At 42.0% G+C, this 26,365-nt stretch overlaps 1 protein-coding gene across 3 annotated transcripts; it reads right to left on the bottom strand.

Moving 5' to 3' along the window:
* On the bottom strand, positions 1–26,365 carry Fas (Fas cell surface death receptor). 3 transcript variants are annotated; one of them, XM_076919197.1, is made up of 10 exons: positions 26,238–26,328; positions 15,702–15,758; positions 11,420–11,573; positions 7,030–7,167; positions 5,842–5,950; positions 3,677–3,738; positions 3,472–3,528; positions 2,668–2,732; positions 1,461–1,485; positions 1–789 (listed from the first exon to the last, which is right to left on the bottom strand). In XM_076919197.1, exons 1-10 carry the CDS (start codon positions 26,265–26,267, stop codon positions 458–460), a joined length of 1,029 nt encoding a protein of 342 aa, XP_076775312.1. In that variant the 5' UTR covers positions 26,268–26,328; the 3' UTR covers positions 1–457. The 3 variants fall into 3 exon arrangements, with proteins under 3 accessions (XP_076775312.1, XP_076775306.1, XP_034348806.1); XM_076919191.1 differs by lacking the exon at positions 26,238–26,328 and adding an exon at positions 18,204–18,251; XM_034492915.2 differs by lacking the exon at positions 15,702–15,758 and having other exon boundaries at positions 26,238–26,365.

Raw genomic sequence — 26,365 nt, 5'->3', positions numbered from 1 at the left:
TAGAAATGCAAAAACGACACTTTAATTTAAAAATTATTTCTTCTATTATACATTTCCATATATAGAGGAAAAGAACCAAGAACCGTCTGTCAGTGGAAGAGCTTCAGGTAACTTCGAGTATTTGTTTCTGTTTATAAATCTCCTCAGTTCACAGTAGATGAATATAAATACAAACACTGCAGATTACAATTCGCATTTAATACAACTTTCATGGAGGTTTGAATGTAAAAAAAAATAACAAAATAGCAAGCAGTAGATGGAGAAAATGGTTCATCTCAGCACCTGCAGAGCATAACAGAAGCAATCCCTGGAACCTGTTGGTCATGTGACCCTCTCTGAGCATCATCTGCTATTTGCTGGCAAAGAGTTGCCAGGGTCGATACAGTTGGCTTTCATTTTGTGCCCATCATGGGTGGCAGGCTCTCTCCTTTCTTCATGGCTGAAATTGAGGTAGTCTTCACTCCAGACTTTGTCCTTCATTTTCATTTCTGATGTCTGAGGTTGAGTTTTCAAGGTCCTCCCATACCATGGCCTGAATTTTCTCTGCAACGGCGAGACAGTTGGCTTTTTTGAGTCCCTTGATTAAAGCTCTATATGCACCATTCCTCCCGTGGGACTGGTACCAGCACTGGAGCAGCTGGATTTTCTGCTCAGCTGTGTCTTGGATGCTGTCATGCTTGATCTCATCTATCTTGCTTTCTGGGATCTTATTCTCCCGAGCAAATTTTCTAACTTGACGGATTGTCATTTGTTCAGCAATTCTCGGGATGTATTTATTCAAGCTAACATCTGAAAAACAGAAAATCAGTCTCTGAAAATACCTGTCTTAAGAGACATTCCCATTACAGAAGCCCGATTCACTTCTCCCCATAAAGTTCAGAGTACATGTGAGTCTCCCAGGGTAAGCTTGAATTATCCTCCCAGACTTGCTGTGGCCCCTAGAGTTTACTCTCTGAGCCAGACATGATACATGGCATCTTTATATCTTCTTATCTCATTTATGAAATCAGAAGCTTTAAAAAAATTACCTCTAATGCCCTGTAGAGACTTGAAGACCAAACCCATAAACCTAAAAGGTCAGTTTATCTTATGTCTGAGTCACAAGTCAAGGGACAAGATGGAACAGAATTGGACATGTTGGAGAGATGAGAGCATGTATAGAGTTTACGGTTCCATTTGATCAGGTTCCAAGGGGTCCTGAGATACAGCTATCTGATTATGAAAATAATTTTCTTAAACCTCTCATAATATACTGTTTTATCACTTCCTAGTATATTTTAAATTGAGACTGTTATTAATTTAAGCTTTTGATAGAACTGACAGTTCAAATAACAGGAAAGCCAAAAGTGTCACTGAAATTCAAACATTATTTCACTCTAAAATCTTACAGCCTGCTCCAATTTAGGCTTATTCTGATAAGGAAAGCCACTTCTATGAAATAAAATAATAAAAAGACTTACCTGAGACATTCATTGGCATGCTTTCCTGGGAAGAAAAAAGAAAAGGCGGAGAGAAAAAATACATGCATGTCATTTAATTTTTTTTTTTAATTCAGAAGGAGATATCATACAATTGCCTGTTAGATATATATAATTAAGAAACTAGCCTTTGTGGTTAAGATAAGCTCTTTTAGTCATTTAGTTTTGATTCTGAAAGGTCCCATCCTCCCAAGTTAGATACAATGTAGCATCAGCTCCAGCTGCAAAGAGTCGAACCGTTAAGTGGATTTCAAGAGCAAAAGCTTTGCTGGGGGTTGGAAATCTGAGGCCCATGCTTTAGCTAATGGCATTTCCATGAAACAGGGAAATGTACATCCCTTCCCAGCCCACACTGTTAGGCTTCCGTGTTCCTCCATTGTTCCTTATAGTATTTATGCAAAACCTTATAAGGATTTATTTGATACTAGAATTACCCCTTGTAAGCTTGCCTTCAGAAATCCAACTTTTTCAACCAAGTTAACAATATGCTTTGAGGCTATTTATGACTATCTATTCAATCTGTTTCCTTACATCTAAAGCCCCACCTTTTGAGAAAACAATGCAAATAACCCAACTATGCCTGGGACTCCACACACAATTCTGTTTTACAAGCTAACTTTAATGCACAGCTTTAATCTTAAAGTGTGCTCCTTAATCATGTCCCCCGCTCACAATGATGCATGTGTGCCTGGGTGCTGTGATTATTTAGTCTAACATCATTCCCTGGAAGCAGCCAGTAGGCTGACAGCAACCTTGATAAATATCCGTTGTAAATGCTGAAGGCAACATATAAATACAGGTTGATTAAATCTGCAGGTGATTGTGAGCGTTCATCTGGGTCAGAAAACAACTACTTCCCTTCTTAAACTCTGGTAAAAGAGTCTTTAACAAGAAGTTCCATTATCTGTTCCTATACCATGCTTTATTGTGCAGGTCACTAGAGAGTGGGGATGGTCTTCTATTTGGACAGGTCCGATCCAGTTCCATCTAGATCCAAAATAACTATAGGAGGAGGACCCTTTTGTGTAGCACCCCATAAAAACTTAAGAATAAATTAGCTGTGGTGTGTTAATTCATTATTAATGTTTTTCTAACATGGGCATGGAAGAACACGTATTTGTGTTAAAGAAAGTGCTAATTAATTGGTTGTTGTTGTTTCAAGAAAGTTGATCTGCACTTGCGTACTCACAGGACTTGGGATTCCAGATTCAGGATCGTCATGATGCCTTTTCCAGTACTTTCGATATAAAAACCCTGAAAGATGCAAGAGATTTCTGTCAGACTCAAATGCCATTCTTAGGAAATCCTCACACTAAGAGAACTGAATTGACAAGACAGTCATGCTGCTTCATATTATACTATTAGGAAACTTTAAGAGCAAAATTGTAACTCTTCTGTGCCTCCAGCTCCAGGACACCCAGAAGCATCTTCTGGCCTCCTCAGAACCACAGTCACATGTATATCCCTGTGCCCTCATATTTAAAAATAAAAACAAAAATCTTAATGATATTAAGAGTTTTAAAAGGTAACAAAATGCTAATCTACGAAAGAAAGGTATGGATAAAAATAAACTTTAAGTTGATAACACATTGAATCCTTAAGATACAAGAGCTAAAAATAAGCTATTTAAAGGAAAGATTAGAAGATTCAGAGTCACTGAAAATTGATGTATCTTATCATCACTAGGCTTGGAGATGCTTCTTCAGAATAACTCCGATGGTACTCAGCCTTCCGTTAACTACTGATGTTATTAAGTAATCTTTGAACAAAACTCATTGTCATACATTTTAAAGACACAAAATAAGAAGGAGTGATTTTGAAAAAGAATAAGTGTTAGAATAAACAGGTTGCTGAAGGAGGGCAGCCACAGAGAAGGCCGGGTTTACTGGGTGCCATTACATCATGTTGCCTGGCTTTCTGGGCTTTCTCATTGGGCACAGTGGCTACTTCTCAGGTCACTTTAATCTACATTTTGAACAAACTTAGAACTTACCAAGTATTGCCAAAACAGGGATGATCAACAACCACCATAGGTTCTGATAGCTGGAACCTGGGAATATTGGATATTTTATATAAAATCAAGTGGTTTTTAAGGCAGATCTCTGTTCTCTCAATCAATAATAAACCAATGATCTTTTTATTCTGACATGTGAGGATGGGGTCAGAAAAGGAATGTAGTCATAAAAACAAGTGATTACTTTGTTCCCTGCATTTGGTGTTGCTGGTTTCTGTGCACGGCTCAAGGATTCCATGTTCACACCTGGGGGAAAGACAGAAGAAGCTCAGAAGGCCTGGGTAGATTCCTTCCTCGTTTTTCCAATGCACATCACAGATTGGAGATCCTTGTTTTCTGTCTTCTCATTTCTGGCATCTGTTTCCGCTCAGATATTTCTAGATCGCCATCTAAAATTCACACAAGCTAAGGACTGTGACTCGGTGTTTGGTTGAAAGTGTTAAATCTGCTCTAAGATATAGGGGCTGGAAAAAAACGGCTCAGTGGTTAGGAGCGCTGACTGCTCACGGAGAAGATGGTGCAGTTCCCAGAACCCACACCAAGTAGCTCGCTACCTTCTGTGACTCCAGCTCCAGGGCATCTAGCAGCATCTTCTGGTCCCCCCAGCAACAGAGTTACATGCATATCCCTGTGCCCCCGTATTTAAAAATAAAAACAAAAGTCTTAATGATATTAAGAGCCTTAAAGTAACAAAATACTGATATACCAAATAAGAGAATAAATAAAAATAAACTTTAAATTGGTAACACATTGAATTCTTAAGATAGGAGACCTGAAAATAAGCTATTTTAAAAAATAACTTATCAAGAACAGTTACAAAAAAATGTTTTTTAAAAACCCTTAAAACTGTCTGCAGGTAGGGGCTGAAGAAATAGCTCAGAGGTTAGGATGCTTTTGTCCACTGCCTAAGATACTGCCCAGGGCCCCAGCAGGGAGCGATCAGGATAGTCAAGAGGCAGTGGGATTTTCTTCAGCTAGCTAAATTCTGCAGGTTCACAGCCCATCTCTTCTGAAGCCTAAGGAGGCAAGGGTGGGAAAGCAGTTGGGCTACAGAAGCCTGAAATCTCACCTAATCTCACAGACATCACAGAGATAATCATGCAGTCTACCCCAAAGAGCGCCAGTGAGAAGAAAATTAAACCGTGATTATTAAGTGTATGGAGCTATTACTGTGTTATTGCTGAACTCAGTTAGCGACTTTCCCACAAGCCATACCTTGCCTCTCATCACTCTGAGACATTCAGGGCTGGAGAGGGAGTAAGGTGGTAACACAAATGCTTCTCCTAGTAGTAAGATAAAGAGCAGCATGTCTCTGATACGGTCTAATATCAATATGTTTAGTATTAGATGAACGGCCAGAAGTCTCTGACGGTGAGTTACAGGCTTAAGGAATGCCAAGGAAAATGCAGTCCCAAACATTCTATACAAAGCCAGCCTCTTATAAGACAAAAGCTACCTCTCCTTCAACGAACCTGAGACTCCTGGCGCATGCCAGACAAGTACTCTACCTCTACTGTGTACCCGCCCATTTGCAAAAGCTATGTTTGTAAAATATATTATCTAGTGTGGGTCTCCAGAGAAATGTGGCAGGTGCACGGAGTTCATTAAATATTCTTTGCGTTTCGTGAGTGAGAAAACTGAAATCCAGACAGGTTAAGCGATCTGCTCAAACTAGCCCAATGAGTCAACAGACAAGTGAGCTGTACAACCATGTTTTCTGGATTCCAGGTTTTGACTAGATTGCTAGTCAAAAGCAAGCCCCTTAGCATCAAGGCAAAGTCCTTACCCAATTCCCTCCCAGGCTTTCCTATCCTCCAGCAGATATGGAAGCTTTGTACGCCTCTTTCAAGCTGTTGTTCTCTGCCTGAACACACTTCCCACTCACTTGTAGCCACTCAGACATTTTCTTGCCTCCTCCAGACTCCCACCTTTCAGACAGAGTCAAAAGGTCTTCCTGCATAACCTGAACTAATCCGAGCACAAATGTCTCATGCTAGCCACACAACATAAGGAGCTGACATGCAATAAGCATTGCTTGCTTTTTATTTTATTTTTTTCCTTTTGACTGTCTTTGCTCTAGAAGCAAAACCTTGATGACAGCCATGTGTCTCCCATCACTACCGTCAGCGGCTAAAGATGGGACCGGAACAAGATGGGACAGGATGGAACGGGATGGCTTTGATGAAAGTGCTCAGTGGTGTTCGGTGCTGATTGGTTCCGACTGAGAAAATGGCGGAGAGACGAGAATGGAGCTCTGTACCGAGTTCTCATTCAGTGCGGCTCCACTCCTGGAAGAAAGGATGCCCCATGCCATAGCGAGCGTCTTAAGCACCAAATACTAAAACTTACGAGACGCATGGATCACAGTGTTCACAGACAGGAGAATCGCAGTAGAAGTTTGGTTTGCACTTGCACTTGGTATTCTGGGTCCGGGTGCAGTTTGTTTCCACTTCTAAACCTGGGAAGCCAGTTTATAAAGCTTTAGTTGTAGTAGCTAGTTAAAAATAAGTGATGAAAAAAAAATGGCCAGGGGCTGCATAGATTTTTTTTTTTAAGGTATAGCTATTACACCACCATAACTTAAATAACAATGTTTACTAACAGAAGGGCAGTACCAGCTTGAAAGGGTTAGCCATTTAGTACAGCTATTAGTGGATAGATAATCCAGAGAGCCAGGCACTTTCTATCATTGCTTAGATGGCTCCCCCATGCCTTTAATAGAGAGCTTTGCACCTTAAATTCTTGGCCTGGAGACCATCATCACCATCATCACCATAATCATCATCATCATCATCACCATCATTGTCGACATCATCATCATCATGCTTTACGATAAGCCTAAACTTGGCTTAATCAGACAAATGTTCAGGCCACACTTGGAGATTCTGATTTAATTGTGAGCTGAGACCTAAGCACTAGTATTCCAACAGCTCCTGATGCAGCTTTAACATATAGCCAGGGTTCTGCATCACTTCTTTACAGACTGATGTAAAAGCTCTATGCCTTTTTTAAAAAGAGAGAGAGAGGAGAGAGAGCTTTAAAATTTGATACCCAGAATTTTCTTGACGTTAAACCAAAGTACAATTGCTTCTGTCATTTCTTAAAATCCACTGTGGCCTTGAGAAGAGATTGAAATAGCTACAAAAATGTCAGGTCCCTGAGTAGAATGATGACAAATGGGATACCCAAAGATAAGGGGACATCCTCCCCACATATTGGATTTCTTTGTAAGGCCATGAACAAGAACCGTAGACAAGTTTAAATAGAAGTAGAGGGGGAAAGGTTTCTATGCGTGACTTGAATTGCAGCTAGTGCACCTCTCCTCATTGAGTTATTTAATCCTTTGCTTCCATTTGGAAGAATCGCTGAGAAGACCTTTGCAATCAATTACTACCTTACGATATGGCTCCACATTACCCAGCTAGCTTCATTCTGCTCCTTCCTGTATGCCAGCATGAACCAGGTTAAGTCTCAATCTCAAACTGTATTATGTATGGTTCTACATCGGCCTCTTTACATTGCATCATAGACACATACCATGCCCTCCATCACAGAATATGCATCTTCTGCACTTATCCGAATAGTGTTTCTTGTCCATGTACTCCTCCCCTTCTGTGCAGGGAACGCAGGTTGGTGCATCCCCACTTTTTGTGCAGTCCTTAACTTTTCGTTCACCTATCGTGAAAAAATAAATAAGTAAAGAAAGAAAGGAAGGAAGGAAGGAAGAAGAGAGAGAAAGAAAAAGAGAAAGAGGGAGAGAGAGAGAGAGAAATTTAATTTCTGGAGTTGGACCAGTCTTCACGTTGACAGCAGGCGAAGTACGTAAGGATGACAATAAAGAATCTTAACATCAGGAGACATTGTGTTAGGCTCACTATATGCAAATGAAGTGTAAAAGACAGCTATTTGGGAAAAAAATCACATCAAGAGCCAGCAGGGAGAAGTACCCGCTTGCCCCTCACCACCTTGGCACTCAGCAGAGCACGCACTACATCTCACCTGGACAGCACAGTAGGGCTGACCAACGATGTGGGGGGCTTATAGATGAAGGAGTGTACATGTGGGAGAGCCAGCCTGTCTCTTGTCTGCTGTGTGGTGGCTTCAACAAAGGAAGCCTTTTGCCCGGCCTCTGGTTGCAGGCTGAAGGAGATCACAAGAGAAGGAGATCTGTCCCTGTCCTTCACCTGCTGCAGCACTTTGGAGAGCGGGCCCTGAACCTTGCCTGGGCAGCACAAGAGAGCTGGCCCTGGGTGTGGGAGATGCAGGTGAGCCACCCAGCCCTGAGGGCTTGAGTGGAGGAGAGCCAGTCCTACCTCTTGTCTGTTGAGTGGTGGCATGAATGAGGGAAAGATACCCTCTTCCCTTCCCTTGTCCATTCCAAGACAGCTAGGACTACATAGAGAAATTCTTTCTCGGAAGACAAAAAATTCAGTTGCACAGTTAGCCACAGGAACATATGGGAAAAGGGTCAATTAGAGAGACCAGATGAACTTCTGTGAAAGCTAGGCATGTTCTATAGCTTAGCTCATAAGATGTTTCAGTTCCTTTAGACAACAGTATCATGGCACCTGCAGAACATGCAAGCCTCTTCTTCTCTGCCTTCTGCAAAATACTGCTGTAAGGCTGTCTGGCTCTGATATACTAAAGTAGAGGCAAACAGAACAGGCAAAATAAATCAATTAAATGATTCCCAGTGATATTCTTCTATCTTAGAGGGGTTCTTTGTTCAATTGTCATCAGAGAGGCTTCCCCCGGCTGCTGCAGATGGGAGTAGGTACAGAGACCCACAGCCAGACACTATGCAGAGAAAGAGTCTGAATTGGAGGTCTCCATTGAGTCCTTCCCCCTGGAGCTCCAGGAACCTCATGGAAGTGGGGGTGAGTGTAGCCGCCAGCGGCTACGGGAAACTGGGTTCACCTGAGAGGAAGCCTGGGAATGAACGGGAATGGAGGGCGAGAGAAACTCGGGGCCAAGACAAAGTATTCTGATCAAGGCCCGAAGTTTAATATTTTGCTTTCACATATAAAGGGGAAGCCCCACCCCCCAGACTCTCTTCTCGGTTCAGCCCAGGGACTGAGCAAGGAGTTAGCAGTCCGGAAGGTGTCAAGGTGAGCTCAGCAGGCAGTCCATTCTTCTTAGCTCAGTAACAGACTGTAGGGCCCAAGTCTGGCAAGGCAATGCCTCTCCTAGGTCCTACTGTTGTTTGGTCTATTGTGGTAAAAGATTCACAGGCCTGTTTAGGCCTGGGGGAAGGGCACAGTTCCCCCCCTTAATTTTTTAAGATGGCAGTGCCAATATTTGGACAGGGCACAATATTTCATCCCGTCTAGGGTCTCGAGTGGCCCGCGACCGTGCCTGGCTTTGGTTGGCATTTATATAACTCCTATATTACCTGTCATTGAGGAAAACATTCAGGTGAGGAAAGACTGTAGGAATCAGAGAGGGTGGAGTACACCAGGAGAACATGGCCTACTGAATCAACCAAGCAGGGCTCATATGGGCTCACAGAGACAGAGGAAGCAAGCACAGAACCCTCATGGATCTGCCCCAGGTCTGCATATATGTTATGACTATTAGCTTGGTATTTTTATGGGATTCCTAACAGTGGGAGTGGATGTGTTTCTGACTCTTTTGCCTAGTTTTGGGACTGTTTTACTCCTGCTCAGTTGTCTTCTCCAGTCTCAATTTGAGAGCTTTTGCCTTGCCTTGTTGCATGTTGCTTTGTCATGTTTGGTTGTTGTCTCTTGGAGGCCTGCTCATTTCTGAAGGCAATAGGAGGGGGAGTGTAGCTGGGGGGGAGGGGAGACAGGAAGAGTAAAGGGAGAGGAAACTGTGGTTGGGATGATTGTGTGAGAGAAGAATCTATTTTCAATTTAAAATACTTCTGTAAGCATGCAGTGTATTTTAATTAATCAAAAGCACCAGTTCACATATGGAATCACCAAAAAAGTCTATATTGTGTTTTCATTTTAAAGAGTCTGTAAGTTTGTAAATCATTTGACATAGAGATAAATTATAGATGCTTCACTGAAGTTACATCCACAAAAGCATCCCCTAAGGTTTCCCCTTGGCTTCCTTACACCCGTTTCTCCTACTCCCCTTCTTTTTGATAAAAAGGAAGCTGAATCACTCCAACAAGCTGAATTCATGATGGTCTCCAAAATGCTCAGCCTAGTTTTCTTAAAAAAATAAATAAATAAAACCTGTCATTTCCCAACATTTGATATTCACTGACTTTTATCATCATTAAGATTCTACTTTGATAACAGATCATCAATGCTGTGAACAGACTTGAAACTAACTTAACTCTTGGTAAATGTAAAATTCAAGCAGAAGGAAGACCGGGGGAAGAGAGGGTTGGGTGCATGTTGAATGGCAGCCGGGATGTATTAGTGAAGGGACATAGAAAAACCTTTAACGTAGCCAGAATGCCAGCTTGCAATTGCCAAAGGAAATCATACAGCTAAGGACTATGTTAGAAACATAAAAGAAAGCCTGAGGCACGTAGACTCTGGTTGATACAAACTAAACTATCCCAGGCTTTCATTCCTCCAGAATTTACATGCCAACTGTTGGGTGTCAAAATGAAATGCTATACGCACAATACTTGTAATCTTTAAGGCATTTCCAGATAAATTAATCTGTTACTGTGTCAGCAAGTAAAAACATTGCTGGGTTCTCCACCCATACTCCATCTTCCTTGATATATGTTTGCACCATTTACATCCCACAGTGGTGCGAGCATTCTCAGATCCAAACACCAGACATGAGATTCCCCTTTTTAAGGGCAAACAAGATGAAATTGGAGTAAAAAAGCACACAGACAAAAGTTTTAGAAACCTTAATATGCAAAACGCATTTCAGATTCTTTTTAGTTTGTACTTTAAATTTTAAGCTTGTATAGTTTGTATCAAACGTTCAAAGATTAACACGGATTTTAACTCATAGGCTAAATTGGTTGTCTGTGACAACTTAAAAAAAAAGAAGAAAAAAAAAAGGCCAATAGATGATTCCAAATTCCTGTTTGGAGAAGAGTAAGCGTAGAAACTTAGGTATAAGTGGGCTGTATTATAAGGAAAAAATTCCTGCTAGGCTTAGTAAAATCATCTTTTATGTGCACGACCTGAGCTGGCTTTGCGCTTTGAGTAGTAGCACCACAAGCCTGAGATGCTGATGATAAAACTTACCATAGCTTTTTGGAGGTCTATTGCCTGAGACCTAGCAAACAAACCTATATGCCACTGCGCCAACTTCTTATCCTCCCAAAATATCCAAGGCAGGCATTTGTATGTAACTGGGGTCAACCCAAAAGCAGAAACTAAGTTGACAGAATTACGTTCTCCTTAGCCTTTCATTTCCTGGTGCTTGAGAGAGTTCCAAACTGAAATCGCTTTGCATTTCATAATACTGATGTTTAAAACACTGCTGGCTGCTGTTCATTCAGCTGGTTATTGAGCTGTAAAATGCAAATATAGTTTTTGCAGGCTTCAGTGCCAGGCCAAAGAGCTCTATAGACAGACTGAAGAAAGGAGCTGACACCTACCCCTGAGGGTGGAAGTCCCTCATTGAGGGAGCCTCCAAATTAGTCAGGCACACCATGGTCAGATTTGAGATGTCTTGGGCTTTTTAATCCTTGCAAATGAATTTTCCTTAGGTGGTAAGAAATAGAACTAAAGATGAATCTTCTCATTTCAGATATTCACATCATCTGTAAATGATGTTCCTTCATAAGCAGCCCAGACAAACATGATTTTAAAAAAATGTGCTTGGAAAACAATTTTATGGCCCCTTCCCCCTTTCTTTCCAATGCTCTACCCTATAGCACAGCCAATAGCTGTATAATGGTCTAATACATTCATATATATGGGGCATCTCAATCCCTCACCCTGGTTCTCACACTCATCTCTGGACGCTTCATGTGACCTACCAGGTTGGCATGGTTGACAGCAAAATGGGCCCCCTCGATATAAGCCTTCTGAGCAGTTGGTGTCAGTTTCACGAATGATCCTCCTCAACTCCAAACCCTCGGAGATGCTATCAGTACCTTGAGTATGAACACTTAACTGTGAGCCAGCAAGCACCTGTGAAAGAGAACCATAAGTATGTTAATGATTTCTGAAACAAGCCATGTGGGAAAATATGTGTCACACTCCTGGAAGTGACTAGATCTGTGTACAGGCTAAACCAAGGCTTGCTGGTGGTTGCCAGGAGAGGGGCATCCTGTGGCTTGGCGGGTCCAACCGCAGGTTTTTCTACCCTGCACTAGAAACACAGGGCAGCCTTGACTCCACTTAGCTGCTCCAAACCTAGGTGGTAGAAGGAAGGGCGGAGAATCCCATACTACCTCCCAGTCTCTGGCTCTTCATCTGAACAGTGGAAATACCCCCTGTTTCACAAGCCTGCAGTGATGATTCAATAGAACCACACATTTAAAGCTCTCAGCACAATGCATGGTAGCTAGTAAAAATGTTTCCTGTAAACAGTAGTATTGATACTGTTACTATTGACATAAAGTCCGGGCAACAAAAATAGAGGGGAAAACAAATCAAAGTAACGGAGTTTGAAACCTAGTTTCTACCATCAAGAGCGACTGACTTTTCTGTGCCTTAATTTCTTCACCTGTTAATGGGACTATTTTCTGTCTTTACATGTTAATCATGAAGATAAAAGTAGTCACTTCAATCTGACTTGATTATTATGCAGAGTATGTCTGTGCTTTCTTCTTGCTACCCAGTCACAGAATCAATGTCCCACTGTTTCCAAGGATGCAATAAACTTCCCACTAGATCCTTAGCAATCTCTTCACTTTTGTCCAAATACACACACACACACACACACACACACACACACACACACATTTCTTTATGGAGAACAAATCTTTAAATCTATGTCTAATTCTTTTCTCCTGAAGACATAAACCCACAGCCCCAAGTGAAATTATTTTCAATTTACCTTTGCTAGCTATAGAGTTTGAGTTCCTTAAAAAAAAGAAGCAGAAAGAAGTATTAAAGCACATAGAGGTGACAGCCACATGGTCCCTTTCTTGGGGTTTCTCTAAGTATATTTTAGCCTTCTGCGGTATCCACATTTTCTTCTAGGATAGATGCACTTTAGGATGCATCTCTGACATCCAGATTTCAAATAGGAAAAGTGACACTAAAGTTTCAGGAAACACTTGACTTGCCTGAACTATCTCACTAGAAAAAGGGACAGCTAGAAGGTCTCTGATGTTTTCCAGCTCCCAGTATAGTGTTCTTTCCCTGTACTTATAGATGAATGAGCATAACACAGAATAAGACTGACTCTCTGCACTTGAACAATTATGTGTAAAGGACAATAAGAAGTGCTACAAAGATGAGAACAATTGAGCCTAAGACCACTGGCATCATGCCCAAAGTATTGTCAACTCAACCCAACAGACATTTGTTTAGCCAAGTTCTGGTAACTATGAACACAATCAATTATTGATGGGAGGTAGATAAGTTCCTAAAGGCACACTTGCATATAAACTAGTGCTTTATTACAAGATAATATGCAGTTTCACACTTCATATTTCCATGGCCTTTTATTTTTCCTTTTGTGGTGTTGGGAACTGAACCCAGGAACTCATGGAGGTCTAGAGAGTTATCAGCCATCAAGGAATACCCACAACCTATTGCTTTTAAAACAAACTCAAGTCTGTACTCTTTCCTTTAAGATATCTCTAACAGGGAAGCTTAAATAAACTATATTGGCACCAACTTCTCTTTTCAGAATGGTAGTTTCTGTCACTTGTTTTCTCAGCAGCAATAGATAGGGTACGAGTCCAGTTGACATTGGGTCATCTTTCAGATTGGATAGCCATCGGCTAGGGTGACAGAACTGGGGGCACTAGGGAATAGTAATTAATTGGGAAGTATACCCAACATGAATTGTTCAAATAAGAGAGGTTTTGCACAAACGCCATTTAAATTCTTATGGCTAAATACTCTATGGCTGTGTCAATGTCCTGTTGGCCAATGACGGATGAACTACACCATTTGACATTCCAGAATTTGGCAACACATGGAAATTCTCAACAAGAGCTGGGGGGAGATGGCCCAGTTGGTAAAGTGTTTGTGAGGCGAGCATGAAGACCTGACTTGGATCCTCCAGAACCCTCATAAAAAGTCATGTGCCAGCATGGGGAGGGGGGGGAAGAGGGAGGCAAGGAAATTCCTGGGAGTGTGGTCCTGCAAACCTAAGTGACTCAGCGACTTCCAGCCTCAGTGAAAGAGCTTCTTTCAAGAACATAAGGTGAAGAATGATTGAGGGACCTTCATACCCCCACACACCCACACCCCCCCCACACACACACATATACACAATAGGCATGCATACACATGCACACACAAATACACACATGGTGAGTTGGGGAGAGTTGAGAAAGAGAAAAAGAATTCTCAAATCAGGGAAATGCCTCGAAGGCTAGAAGCATTCAGTCAATCTTCTTTGGTGACAATGATCAAAAGAGTCTTTCCCACCGTGTGGAAGACAAGAAATGGTTTCTAGCATCAGCCAAGTTGGTTGTGGTAAGGAGCAAGTCAGTAAAAATTGCTTTTCTCTCCTGTCAATTCCGGTTCTTTGGTAGAAACAAGAAAATGACACAGATTGAAACTGGGCATTTATAGAGTTGAGACTAGAACAAAATGACAAATCTAAGCTTCATGCCCAGTATATGTGTCCTGTGGAAGTGTAGCCTGTCCTTGGTGTGAAAATCTTAACCAACCACTGAGAGATTCAAACACTCATAAACGTTGGAGTTTACAGAACAGAAAGACACCTTGCATTTATGGATTGTTGCCACTAGTAGCTTCCTCAGAAAAGTATGTGTATATTCTGCCTTTTGGAGCTTTCTAAAAGAAATGTACCCTTTGACCCTACTTCATTCTGTTTTAGTTTTGAAGTCCTGAACTGGAAGTCAAAACTCATCCAGGGAAGTCTAGTAGTACATGGTTATGGCCCTAGTTATTCAGGCTGAGGGTACAAGTTCAAGTCAGCTGTGCTTCTGAGTGAGTTCCACGCCAGCTTGGTGAAAGAGAGAGAGAGAGAGCATCTCAAAATAAAAAGATTGCTTATGTTGTTTATAAAGAAGTTCAGGGGTGTCACACTTGCCAAGAATGCCTGAGGCGCTATTTCCCCAGCACTGAGGACAGGGGAACATTATCCAAAATACATCCAGAATTGAGAAATATGAACTCTATGGTGGAGAGGAGTGAAAAGACACAACCCAGCCGGCTGATTCTATCCCGGCACCAACTCCCCTTTCAGATGTGGTCTCACACATACTTCAGAGATCATTTGTTCTGAAAATATCTCTTATTTAGCACAACATCAATGAATTGTGTCAGGTGCCAAAAAGAGAGATGGTCTAAAGGATCTCTCGACCATTGGCAGAGGCAAGGCAAGCCACACTCCACACAGTTTGCATTTAAAGATTTTTTTTTTTTTTGCATTCAGTCATCTTTGCAGAATTTAATGATTTCCCTGAAACCATTTAGGCAGAAACAGGGGCATTTCAACTATGAGAAGGCAGGAAACCCACACAAAGCTAAATGTTCTCAGTGGGTGGTTGTTTTGTTTTGTTTGAGAACCAGAATAAGCAGAAAATGAATTAATGGCAGGAAAGTAGATAAACTATGACAGGGGACAGGAGGGGAAAGAAGGGAATACAAAAGTTATTTAAATCTCCACCTTTCTTAGGTCAACCATTTTAAAGTCAGAGATGCCTTGACTGTACAGTCTATTGAAAAAAGTATAAAATAAGCGAATGTACTGTCAAGTACCTACTGTGTGTGTCGAGTACCTACTGTGTGTCATGCATGGTCTGGTCAATGCCTGAAAACAACAGTGCAAAGATACATTTTCCCTTGTAGCATTGTTTATATATAAGTGAGTGTATTTGTCACCAGGGGTATGGAAATTAATCACCAGGTGTGTGTGTGTGTGTGTGTGTTAACACATGCGTGCAGATGGAGCATCCTATTTTAAAGAATTGGTTGTGTCAGCCTTCAGATCAGATGGTGTAGACCACCAGTGAGAAAAATCTGCAGCTCAAGTCCTAAGACAGTCTGAGGGTAGAAACCTTCCCTGCTGAGGAAAGGAGCGGGCTGGCGTTTTTTATGAAAGCATTCAGCCTACTGAATAGGGTGCATCTACACGTAATATAGAGGGTTATCAGAGTTACTCACAGAATTATCAATCCAAATATTCATCTCAGGATGCTTGCACAACGTCTGACCAAAACTCTGTGGGCAGGATGACATAAAATATTAACCCTCTCTGGGGAGGACATGCTTAATAAAGAAAGAAATGTAGCCAGGCAATGGTGGCACAGGCCTTTAATCCCAGCACTTAGGAGGCAGAGACTATCGGACCTCTGAGCTGGAGGCCAATCTGGTCTACAGAGCTAGTTCTGGGACAGCCAAGCTACAAAACAAAACCCTGTCTCCAAAAAAAAAAAAAAAAAAAAATGGTAATATAATGGGTTTGTCAGGGAGAAATCATACTTTGCAAATAAGTCAAGGATGCTAGGAGGCATTGGACATTTGAGTGAGGGAATTTTCATTAAGAAAAAGTGGTCTCAGCTAGGGGAAAACCTACTAATATTATTCTGCTAAAGAAAAATAGCCATCAAATGGCTCAATGACAGATTTCTACACCCATGGCTCAGAACATCTCTCAACGTTAACCACGAAGCCTCGTCTTGCAATAGATGGACATTAACAGAGAGATCCATGACTAGACAGTTTCTGGAGTGAGAGACTTTGGAGCACTCTGCTCTCAGTGGGATGTCTTCGTCAAGTCCTGTTCTCCAAGGCTCAGAAATCTATGTGGAGAGATTCTAAGAGCCAGGGGTGGTGGACAACTCCAAGGAAACACTGTCTTCCGGACAGAACAGGACTGCTGAGCATATGAACTCACAGAGACTGTGGTAGTATGGACAAGACTGTGCAGGCCCAAGCCAGATGGGTCCCAAACTGAGAAGACAAAATGACAAGGGGTCCCAACCCTAACTAAGAAGTTATGTGCAATTGGTACCCACTGGCAAAAGGAAAAATCAGTTTTCTAAAATAGAGTATTAGCGGGAATAGCAACTACATTTCAGGGCAGGTCCAATGCCTAAGTGCAGCTGGCCAGCACAAAATAAATCCCATGTTTTTGTTTGTTTCTTTATATTTGGTTTTTTTATGGCCTTATATTTCATTTGGGAATTTTTTGCCTTTTTTTTTTTTTTTTGCTTATTTGTTTTGACTTTCATTTTCATGTTTCTGTGTGAGTTTTTGTTAATGTTTGCTCTTCTATGTGTTGAGAGAGTGAGGGGAGGGAGAGGGAGTTGGAGAGGGGGAGAAAAGGAAGGAAGAAAGGAAAGAAAGAAAAGAAAGAAAAAGAAAGGAAGGAAAAGAAAGAAAGAAAGAAAGAAAGAGAGAAAGAAAGAAAGAAAGAGAAAGGAAGGAAAAAGAAAGAAAGAAAGAAAGAAAGAAGTTGCCTTTTTTCTTTTCTCAGGTTCAAAACAAACAAGAAAAGCCTTTTTTAAAAGTGCAAGGGGAAAAAAAGGTGTTGGGTAATGGAAATGTCAGCCCTGTAAATGTCAAGAATGAGTTGCTAGATGCCTGGCTCAGTCATACTCTTCCGCACTGTTCTGACACCAGCATGGACTGCAGGCAGTCTGTGTTGACACAGTGTCTCTGTAGTGACACAGTGAAGCCTCGGCTCCATCGTAATCAGTGCAATGAAAAGTGAGTCTTACTCCTAGTCAAAGCCACAAGGGTGTCTTCTTCATTAAGACCATATCGCACAGTTGCTACAGAACAACATGGCTATGTCATTGGTCTAGAAGTTGAGGAATTTGGAAAGGAGGAGGAAGAAAAAGAAAGAGAAGTAGGAGAGGGAGAACGAGAATGAGAACGAAAACGAGAAAGAGAACGAGAACAAGAACAAGAACAAGAGTATGTCTGATGCAGCCATCGCAGTGTACGTTTACAATCCCAGATCCTGGGGAGTGTGAAGCAGGAGAATTGCCAGTTTGATGCTAGACTGGTTCCTACATGCAGAGATACTGTCCCAAGAGAGGGGAGGGAGAAATAAACAAAACAAAACAAAGACAAGAAATTCTTTTTAAAAATACATCAAAATGTGAATGACACTGGTTGCTTAGAGTATGAAGTCATTGTACAACAAATGACAAGAGGCAGCTTTGGGGGCAGGAAGACTGTATAAAGTCTGAAGTTCTGCAAAGGTTTCTGGTTTGTGTTCACTGATAAGATTAGGAACTCCAAGATAACAGTAGTAAATCTGAAACAGGAACCACTTAATATCTCAAAGATGAAAAAAGTTTGTGTTTGAGTGAGTAACATTTGATCCTTCATGAACATTTAGGGATTTTTTTTTCTTTTTCTTTTTCTTTTTTTTTTTTTTGGTCATCTGGTTTTGAAGGCAGTCCTATTATCTTACCGAATCAAGAATCATAAATACAATCTTTTTTTTAGTTGTTCCTCTCTGCTTGACTTTGTGTGGTCAGGGCTGTCTATTTCCTTGGGTGCTCTGGGTCCTGTTTTGCCACCTCTGGACCTACCAGCTTTGCTTCATCATGAGGGAGAGTCTGTCATATTTAAGCAGACTGGATAAGAAGGACACGGGCCATTTAAAGTTATATGGGAAAGAACTGTTGGCTGAATAGAAAACTTTGTCACCTTATTCGTTACAAACTTGTGATTGCCGTCCATGGTGAACCGTCTTTCTGATGTGTCTCAGGACACCATTCCTACAGAATACTTGCTATAAAAGTATATTCTGCCTTCTTACCCATGTCCTGACAGGTCCTTCCTGTTACCAAAAAGACAGCAAGAAAAAGTGACTTAGTTGACACTCAGTGCTTCTCTAGAGCTGGGAATAAATAAATATGTTTGCTTTTATACCTGGACAGAAGTATGGATTGACTGTCTTCTGTAAATCAGGTTTTTGTTTGTTTGTTTGTGTTTTGTTTTTTATAAATAGGGGGAAAAAGAAAAATCTAATGATGCGATCAATGTCCCTAGTTACCCAGAGACTACTCCCGGGAAAGTGTTAGAAAAGATTCACTTATTTAAGCACACATTTGAGGAACTTTGCTTTTAAATCTACAATTTAAAAGTGGATGTTTTTAACTGCAAAGTTCAAATAGATGGGTGAAAACATGGGTTCTAGGGTAAATAGCGTCCCTTTGAAGTTGAGTTGTCTGTCTTCCAGATCATTCCATCAGCATGCATTTTAAATAAGTTAGAAGCATTCTTTTATCTTATTACAGTCACAAATTATGGCTACAAGAATACCTACATAATAAGGTAAAATTTTTAAAGTATGCTGCAAGTGTAAAACAGTATTACAGGCACTTGAAAAGCAAACTTTCTAAAATTGTTCTCAGAAACCCCAATAGACATCAAAATTACTGAATAATACACAAAAGCTCTAACAAATACCAAAATCATACATGATACATTTTAGTAAAAATTCTTGGGCTCTAGCAGCGATCCAGAGAGTCGGGATATTTGAGCGGAAGTGTACTTTATTGAGCTGGACTGCAGCGCCTGGACCAGCTTGGACTGGTCCAAGGCTTAGCATTACATGTTAAGCATAACAGTTTTAAACAATGTACAGCCTATTTCTTTTACAAAAATTTTACACAGACACAGGCACACACACAGAGACATGCACACACACACACACAGACACATACAGAGACATGCACACACACACACAAACACACAAACACACACACACACACACACACACACACACACACACACACACACACACACCTGCATTTTCTTACACGCTTTATGCCATGTGGCTGAGACCACAGTGGATTTCTCCCCCAGACCATTATTGTAAGCTCATCCATCAATCTACAGACCCTATCTTTATGATATGTGTCACATGTAGATAATCTATAAAAACCCATCTTTATGGAAGATGTCACATATACTTTACAAAGAACTTTCAGTGTAGTCATGTCTTAAGCTTTGTCGTGTACATAGGTTAAATTATCACCAGGAAAGTTTTCATCTAATTTTGACATTCTTAAATGTGCTTTAAAAGTTTAAAAGCTTAACCTTCTCAGGGCCAGACTCCCAAAGCATGAGCCAACACTGGCTACTTAGCTGTGTTGAACAAAATGGCCTTCTTGCCTCCTGGGGATCATTACTACGTGAGCCCTGATGGTCACAGAGACTCCCCTTCCAAGCATCTGCACTGAGTGGGGCTTGGACAATTGTTTGAACAAACTGTGACTGCTGCTTCTAAATTCTCATGACTATGGGGTGACAGGGCTGTATACACAAAGGAGTAGTAGTTAGAGAAGATAGCCAGTCATTCCCTCCCTAAAAAGGAAAGGTTGCTTGATAATACAATTATTAACTTCACACTTGCATAGTGGCAGTTTTCCTGATGGAGTCTGCTCTTAAGCCCCCTCTCCTATTTGACAGCAATGATTTTGGGGGACTGGGGAGGATACTGGTAGGTAACAAGATGGGTTTTCTTTCTGCTTTTATGAGTTATACAAACACACTTATGTGCCTCCCACAGGAAAAATATAAAACAAGACTAAGCCTGTGGTACGTACATGAATGTGCATGTGAACTGTGTGTATGCATGCATGTGTGTCTGTGAGTGTACCTGCAAAAGTGGAGGTCGGAAAGCAAAGCAAGCTGCAAGACACCTGTCTTTCACACCATGTGGGGCCCAGGGGCCCAGCTCTGGTTGGAAGGCTTGCCAGCAAGCACTTCTACTCTCTGCTTTCTTCTTTGTAGAACTAATTGATTTGCTTGTTCGTTAGTTTGTTTTGTAGAATTTATTCATTTGTGCTTGTTAGTTTGTGCTGGGATCAAACTCAGGCCCAGCACATGGTAGGCAAACACTACCTCTGAACCTCTCCTTACACCCAAAACATTTCTTCATAAAATATAAAATTAATAAACAAAATTATGGTAATTCGAGGTCACTTCATAAATATCCTCTCCATAAATTATCAAATAAAAATTATGAGGTGATAATTACCATAAGAAACATAAGCAGGTTACTGTATATATTGAGTGTCAGAGAACAGACCATACATTGCACTGATTAAACATACAATTATGTACCTGTTTGGATAAGGCTTAAGAAGCTGTCAGTAGAATTTTTAAATGTTCCCATAGGGCTTTTTTTTTTTTTAAATGACTTTATTTTCTGGAATTTATGTTTAATTTCACTCTGTTTGGGCAATTTTAAAATATTTATCTACTCAAAAAAAGGAAGAGACAAATTCACTATCCTAAACTTAGCTCCAAGTTACTTTTTATTGCATTATTTCATTGCTTCTTTAAGTCCCATGCTCTTTGTTTCTCTTTAGTAAGTGGTCTCTGGTACCCAATATAAAACATGTGCTTTATAAGGGACTTTTGGAACTAAGAGAATTCACCCAAAGCACATAAGTTAGAAGGGGCTTTTGCAGGGGGATTTCCTTCTTCAAGTTTCTAATTATCTCTGAAAAACAGTGATCCTTTCCAACTGGCAAGCAGATTGTGGTGATGGGCCTCTCCACAGAGCATGCTTGAGTCCTCAGTCTCTGATACACTGGCAACTCCCACCCGAGACTATTTGCTCTCAAAGAGCTTATTAAGAAATAGTGTCAAGCCCTGGTTGTCAGCTCTTTGTCACCTTTGACCTTCCTGTAATCTCAGTGTCATAATAATAAAAAAAAAATCTTGCATTAAAGTCTCCGTCTGCTCTAAAGGCAATAATTCTATTGTAGCCAATCTCGGAAGAAGACTTTCTGTTTGTTAACTGTAGTTGGCGAGGGATGCTGACGGCCTCCAAACATCAACTTAATTCTTGCTTCTCAGTCTTGCTAGGATTTAAAAACTTGTGTTTTGGGCTGAGAAGGTGGCTTAGTTAGAAAACAATTTGGTGAGTCAGTACCCAAAAAACTTGAATTTTCCACCCTTGTTTTTAATGCTTTAATTTATATTCAATCTCATTATTGCATTCATAAAGCGTTCAAGTCCCTTCTGGGATAAAGCCCTTTCAAAAATCAAGAAACATTTCATGTTTCTAGAGTTGTTTTAAAGAAAATGATTAAAATGTAAATTCGACAGCTGTCTTTGTCCACCCTTTAAATCAAACCAAAATAGTTGTAGGATTCTTCTATAGGATTACTGTTTGCTTCCTAAATCACCTCTTGCCATCATTTTAACATCTGATCTAAGAAATAAGAAAATGGCTGTTTAGTGGATGATCAGTGCCATACCTAAATAATGTAGGATAAACCTTCTAATGACCTTGCACCACTTCATAACACACACACACGCGCGCACACACACACATGCACACACACACACACACACACACACACATGCACACACACACACAGAGGCATATACACACAGACATACCACACACACACAGATACATACATACATACATACACAGACATGCTACAACCACATATACATACTACACACACACAAACACACACATACACACCACACTACACACACACACACATATACATACACATTACACACACACTACACACACACATATACACACTACACACAGAGACACAACTACATACTACCAACCAGACACAGAACTCACCTAACACATATACATGGGGTTAAGTAAACTAAACTGTTTTCCTATCGCCTCTAAACATTTGTGAATTTAGAACTTCAGACTTACTCAGCAGACAAAAAAATTCCCAGAAACTAGGAAAGGAAAAAAATTCTCTAAGAAGCAAAGAGAAGGAAGAGGGGCAAAGGGACCAGTTGCTGTTCCTATAAATGGTACTGGAGACAGGAGGACACAGGGAAGAGAGTACAAGAAAGTGGGACCCCAAATCTACTCTCTAGAAATCACCAGTATATTACAAAACTTGTGCTTGTGCTCCATTTCACATCCAACCTCTATTTTACTTTCGCTACAACTGAGGAAGCGGTGCTACATGGGGAGTCATATTCTAGGAGACACGGGAGGTAACACAATGCTAGAAAAATGGAGGCACGATGTTGGGCAAGGCCAGGTTCTGAGTAAGACCACTTCAGCGTCTCATGGAAAGGATGGAAGGTACTGTAACAAGCACTCAGGATTATGTAGGATATAGGATCATTATTTCAATTTTACTCCTCTGACTTTGTAACATTATTTAGTAAAACTTTAATTTCCTAGGCCATAAATTATAAATATAACAAATTATACTTAATTTTAGTGTTTCTGTGCTGATATGTGTGTAAAAATTCACGTGTGCACACGTGTATGTGTGTGTCTCTTTTTAGAAGGGCTGTTTCCTGGGTGCCTGAGGCACACATCCTGTGGTGAAGACACAGCTACACCTAAGCTGGGCATAGCTCCAGGCCTTTCACATTCTGTTACTTCACCAATGCTACTCTTAGAGCTGACAGTGTTTCCAAGCCACCCATGCTGCAGTGACGGAGTGGGGACAAGGCACTTTACACTGGGGAGAATCTTAAAATCCCCCTAAAGACATTTCTAAAGGCCAAATATTATGCATTTCTTTTCTTTTCAAAGAACCAAAAGGATCGCTTATCACTTCTTCATAAGCTGCTAAGTCTAAGGGCCTTTGTCATTCCACGCATGGTATATTCTGAATATCAGATGCAACTATCAAACTGCTGTGTCTAAAAGAAACTCCAATTCCCCCAAACTCCAAAAGGCCAGTCAGCCATCCAGAAATGAGCTCAGCCTGGCCTATAGGATTTCTGGCAGTTAGATAAAACCCAGCCAAAAGGAGTCCATTTCCCTTATCTCTGGCAGAAGGGCCAGCATGTCAAACGGTATGCTGGCATCACAAGTAGTTGTTAGACATCTCAAAGTCCATGCTAGCAAGCATCCTAGCCCTTCTCACCGCCTCCCCTACCCTAAACTACCCCCAGCTCATGGGATTCACTCTCCACCAGCCACTCATTCTGCTCATAACCCAGCTTCTCACTCTGCCCCTCCCCTACCCCACCTCTGCTTCTCTCAATGTTCTTTCTATTCCCATCCCCCGCTACGGTCCTTTTAAGCAAATATCTATAACCAGGTCCAGACTACTGGCCATGTTCGGTCTACCTCTTTCTCTCTGGTCTTGACTCTTCCAGATGCCTCTGGCTGTTCTCTCTCTTTCATGTTCACAATAAAAACCTTCTCCATACTGTAGAACCATGTCATGTCATCAGTTTATATATCCGGTGCCCAACAAGGGGCTCAGCCTCTCCTAAGCAAGGCAAGCTACTGACTTGACTCTCCTAAGGTATGGAGTACTTGTTTCTTCGGGTTTCTGATACCTACCATATTCGACTCCAAATTTTAGAGCCCAACTTCGTCAGCGGCTTCTTCCTTCCACCTGCTTCCTCCTTGAAGCTGCCTGCTCTGTCTGTTGGCTCCTGGAGTCTATGATTTCTACAGAAGTCATGCTGGTGTACCAGGCAGCTTCTCTCTCCCTACTGGGAACCCATCACATGGAAAGGGATGTCTATCCCTTGTAATTTTGGACATTTGTCTCTGACAAGTCTTCCGGTCCACTTGGGAACACCCTGGTTACTTGTGGATACCCGGAATTGAAGTTTTTGTTACCAAGAGACTTACTGGCTCCCTCTCTCTCTCTCACCTTGTTCTCCCTCCCCACATGTTTGAGCTTCTTCTTGGAGCTTACTCTGTCTCTCTTATCCATCTCCTCTCTCTACTCCCAGCTGCCTCCTTGTCTCTGCCTCTTGGCTCCCTCCTGAAGCTTACTGTGTCTCTCTTCACCTCCCCCTCAGAGATGCTTGCTTGTATCTATCCCTCCTGGTGACTCACTGGAGCCTGCTATCTGAGACCCACAGGTACATCAGGCATTTCTATATGTATCCCTGGGCCTTTAAGAATCCTCCCTCTGGTGGTGTTTCCCTAAGCTTCTTCTACTCCCCGCCACTGTGTTTCTAAAGGATGTTTCCTTGCTCTCTCTCTCTCTCTCTCTCTCTCTCTCTCTCTCTCTCTCTCTCTCTCCCCCCCCCCCCCGTTCGTTCTCTCTTGAACCTTCTTTCTATCTCTAACCATTAGCTTTCCCCCCTTCCGTTAAGAATACTCCTCACCTGCAGACTGTCCCTTCTAGGGGAAAAACAATATGGATCTAGGGAAAGGATGGAGGTCAGTAAATCAGGTTGTGGAAAAGACTGGTTAGAAAAAAGCCTTCAGGATTACAAATTGATGCGTGCCCTACCAAGGAAACAGTATCTGCACCATGTTGTCAAGTTATCTGGTTTGTTTGTACTAAGGGTTTGACTAGATATGCTTCCTCCCATCCACTGGAAAGTCATTTGCCTTACCTCTGGCACATGGGACATGGGAGACTCCCTGTAGTGCCTGTTAATCAGCACATCAAAGCACATGCTTGGACCACAAATGCCTGTTGCACATTTCTAAGTGCATGCTAGCATCCTAGCCCTGCTCACTGGCTCCCCTGCCCAAACTCCCTCCTGCTCATGGGCTTCCTATCCCCTAACAACTCATTCAACCTAAAATCCTGCTCTTCTCACTGTGTTCTCTTTCTGCTCCTGCTTCTCTCACTGTGTTTCCTCTAGTCTCTATCCTCTGCTCCTTCCCTCTGTGTTCTGGGCTCTTCCAAAGATGCCTCTGGCCGCTTTCTCTTTCATATCTACAATAAAAACCTTCCCCTTAACCATACCATGGAGCAGTCTTGTGTGTGTGTGCGCCCGTGTGTGTGTGTGTGTGTGTGTGTGTGTGTGTGTGTGTGTGTAGCCCAGCGCTGTCATTTGCTAGCTGTGCGACCTCTGTTCAATGCTTAAGCTCTCTGAACCTCATTTAACCTTGTAAAATCGAGGAGAGGCTGTTTTCCTCCCTTCTCCACTGCTGTGCTAACCCACTTGAGATCTTAGTGCCCAAGTTTTTAGGGACTCAGTAAAGCAATTCTGTCTAAACTCAGAACTAGATTGAACCTCCGAAGGTCGAATCCCTTTGGCCATTATTAACCGGCATTTCTGCAGAGGCTAAGGCTGGAGGGTTCTTACTTCAGTGCCCGCAGCAGACACGGGGGGGGGGTGGGGGGGGGGGAGCTGGACTCAGAGCCTTAGGGTTACTGGGACAAACCTGCTGTGAGTGTGCCAAGACAGAGGGTGACAGAAGAAACAGGACAAAACAATACGAAAATATCCACTAGCCCAGCCATCCACGATTTCACAGCTGAATTCCCGGAAGGGAAGGAAACTATTGTTTTTTCCGTGTTGTTACAGGAGCATAAGCAAATCTTCAGAGGCAAAGTTACTTTAAGAAATCCTATGATCTGATCTGAAGCTTGGGTTGTAAACACAGCCCAGAGTCACTTACTTCCCTAGTTGAGCGAACTGTCAGAAGTGTCAAACACCACACGACCTCCCAAGCAAACTCCTCTCCTGCCCTAAAGTGGATCTTTGCCTGGGCAAGTGTCTAGGACAGTGTCCCTCTTCAGCCATGCCAAAGAGATCCAACAGCTGGCCAGCACCAAGCTCTGGCCATTCCCCACCCACACTCTTTTCAGAAAAAAAACGCTGGCGCTGGGGGATCTGAGCCTGGGGGTCAGCCCTGAGCACTTAGCCAAGAGAGAAAGCAGCTCCCCTGCATTTCAAAGCATCTGGATCGGTGGGCGACTGTCACCCAATGCCAGCCACATCTGTATTCTCATGTGGTGGTCCCCAGTGTGTAGCGTCCCCTATCCCAGGAGTCCCAAAGCTTACCAGAGGCAGGACAGCCGAGATCCACAGCATGTCTGCAGCAGCAAGGGAAAGCAGCCCGCGGCCGGTATGGGCAGTCTGCCGGCCCCACCCACCAACTCTAGACAGCCTCTGGGTGTGTACTTTGCCTG

The sequence above is a fragment of the Arvicanthis niloticus genome, chromosome 1 (assembly GCF_011762505.2).
Source record: "Arvicanthis niloticus isolate mArvNil1 chromosome 1, mArvNil1.pat.X, whole genome shotgun sequence".
NCBI lineage: Eukaryota > Metazoa > Chordata > Mammalia > Rodentia > Muridae > Arvicanthis > Arvicanthis niloticus.
The sequence above is the reverse complement of the archived record's forward strand: the minus strand, read 5'-3'. Positions and strand labels throughout refer to the sequence as shown.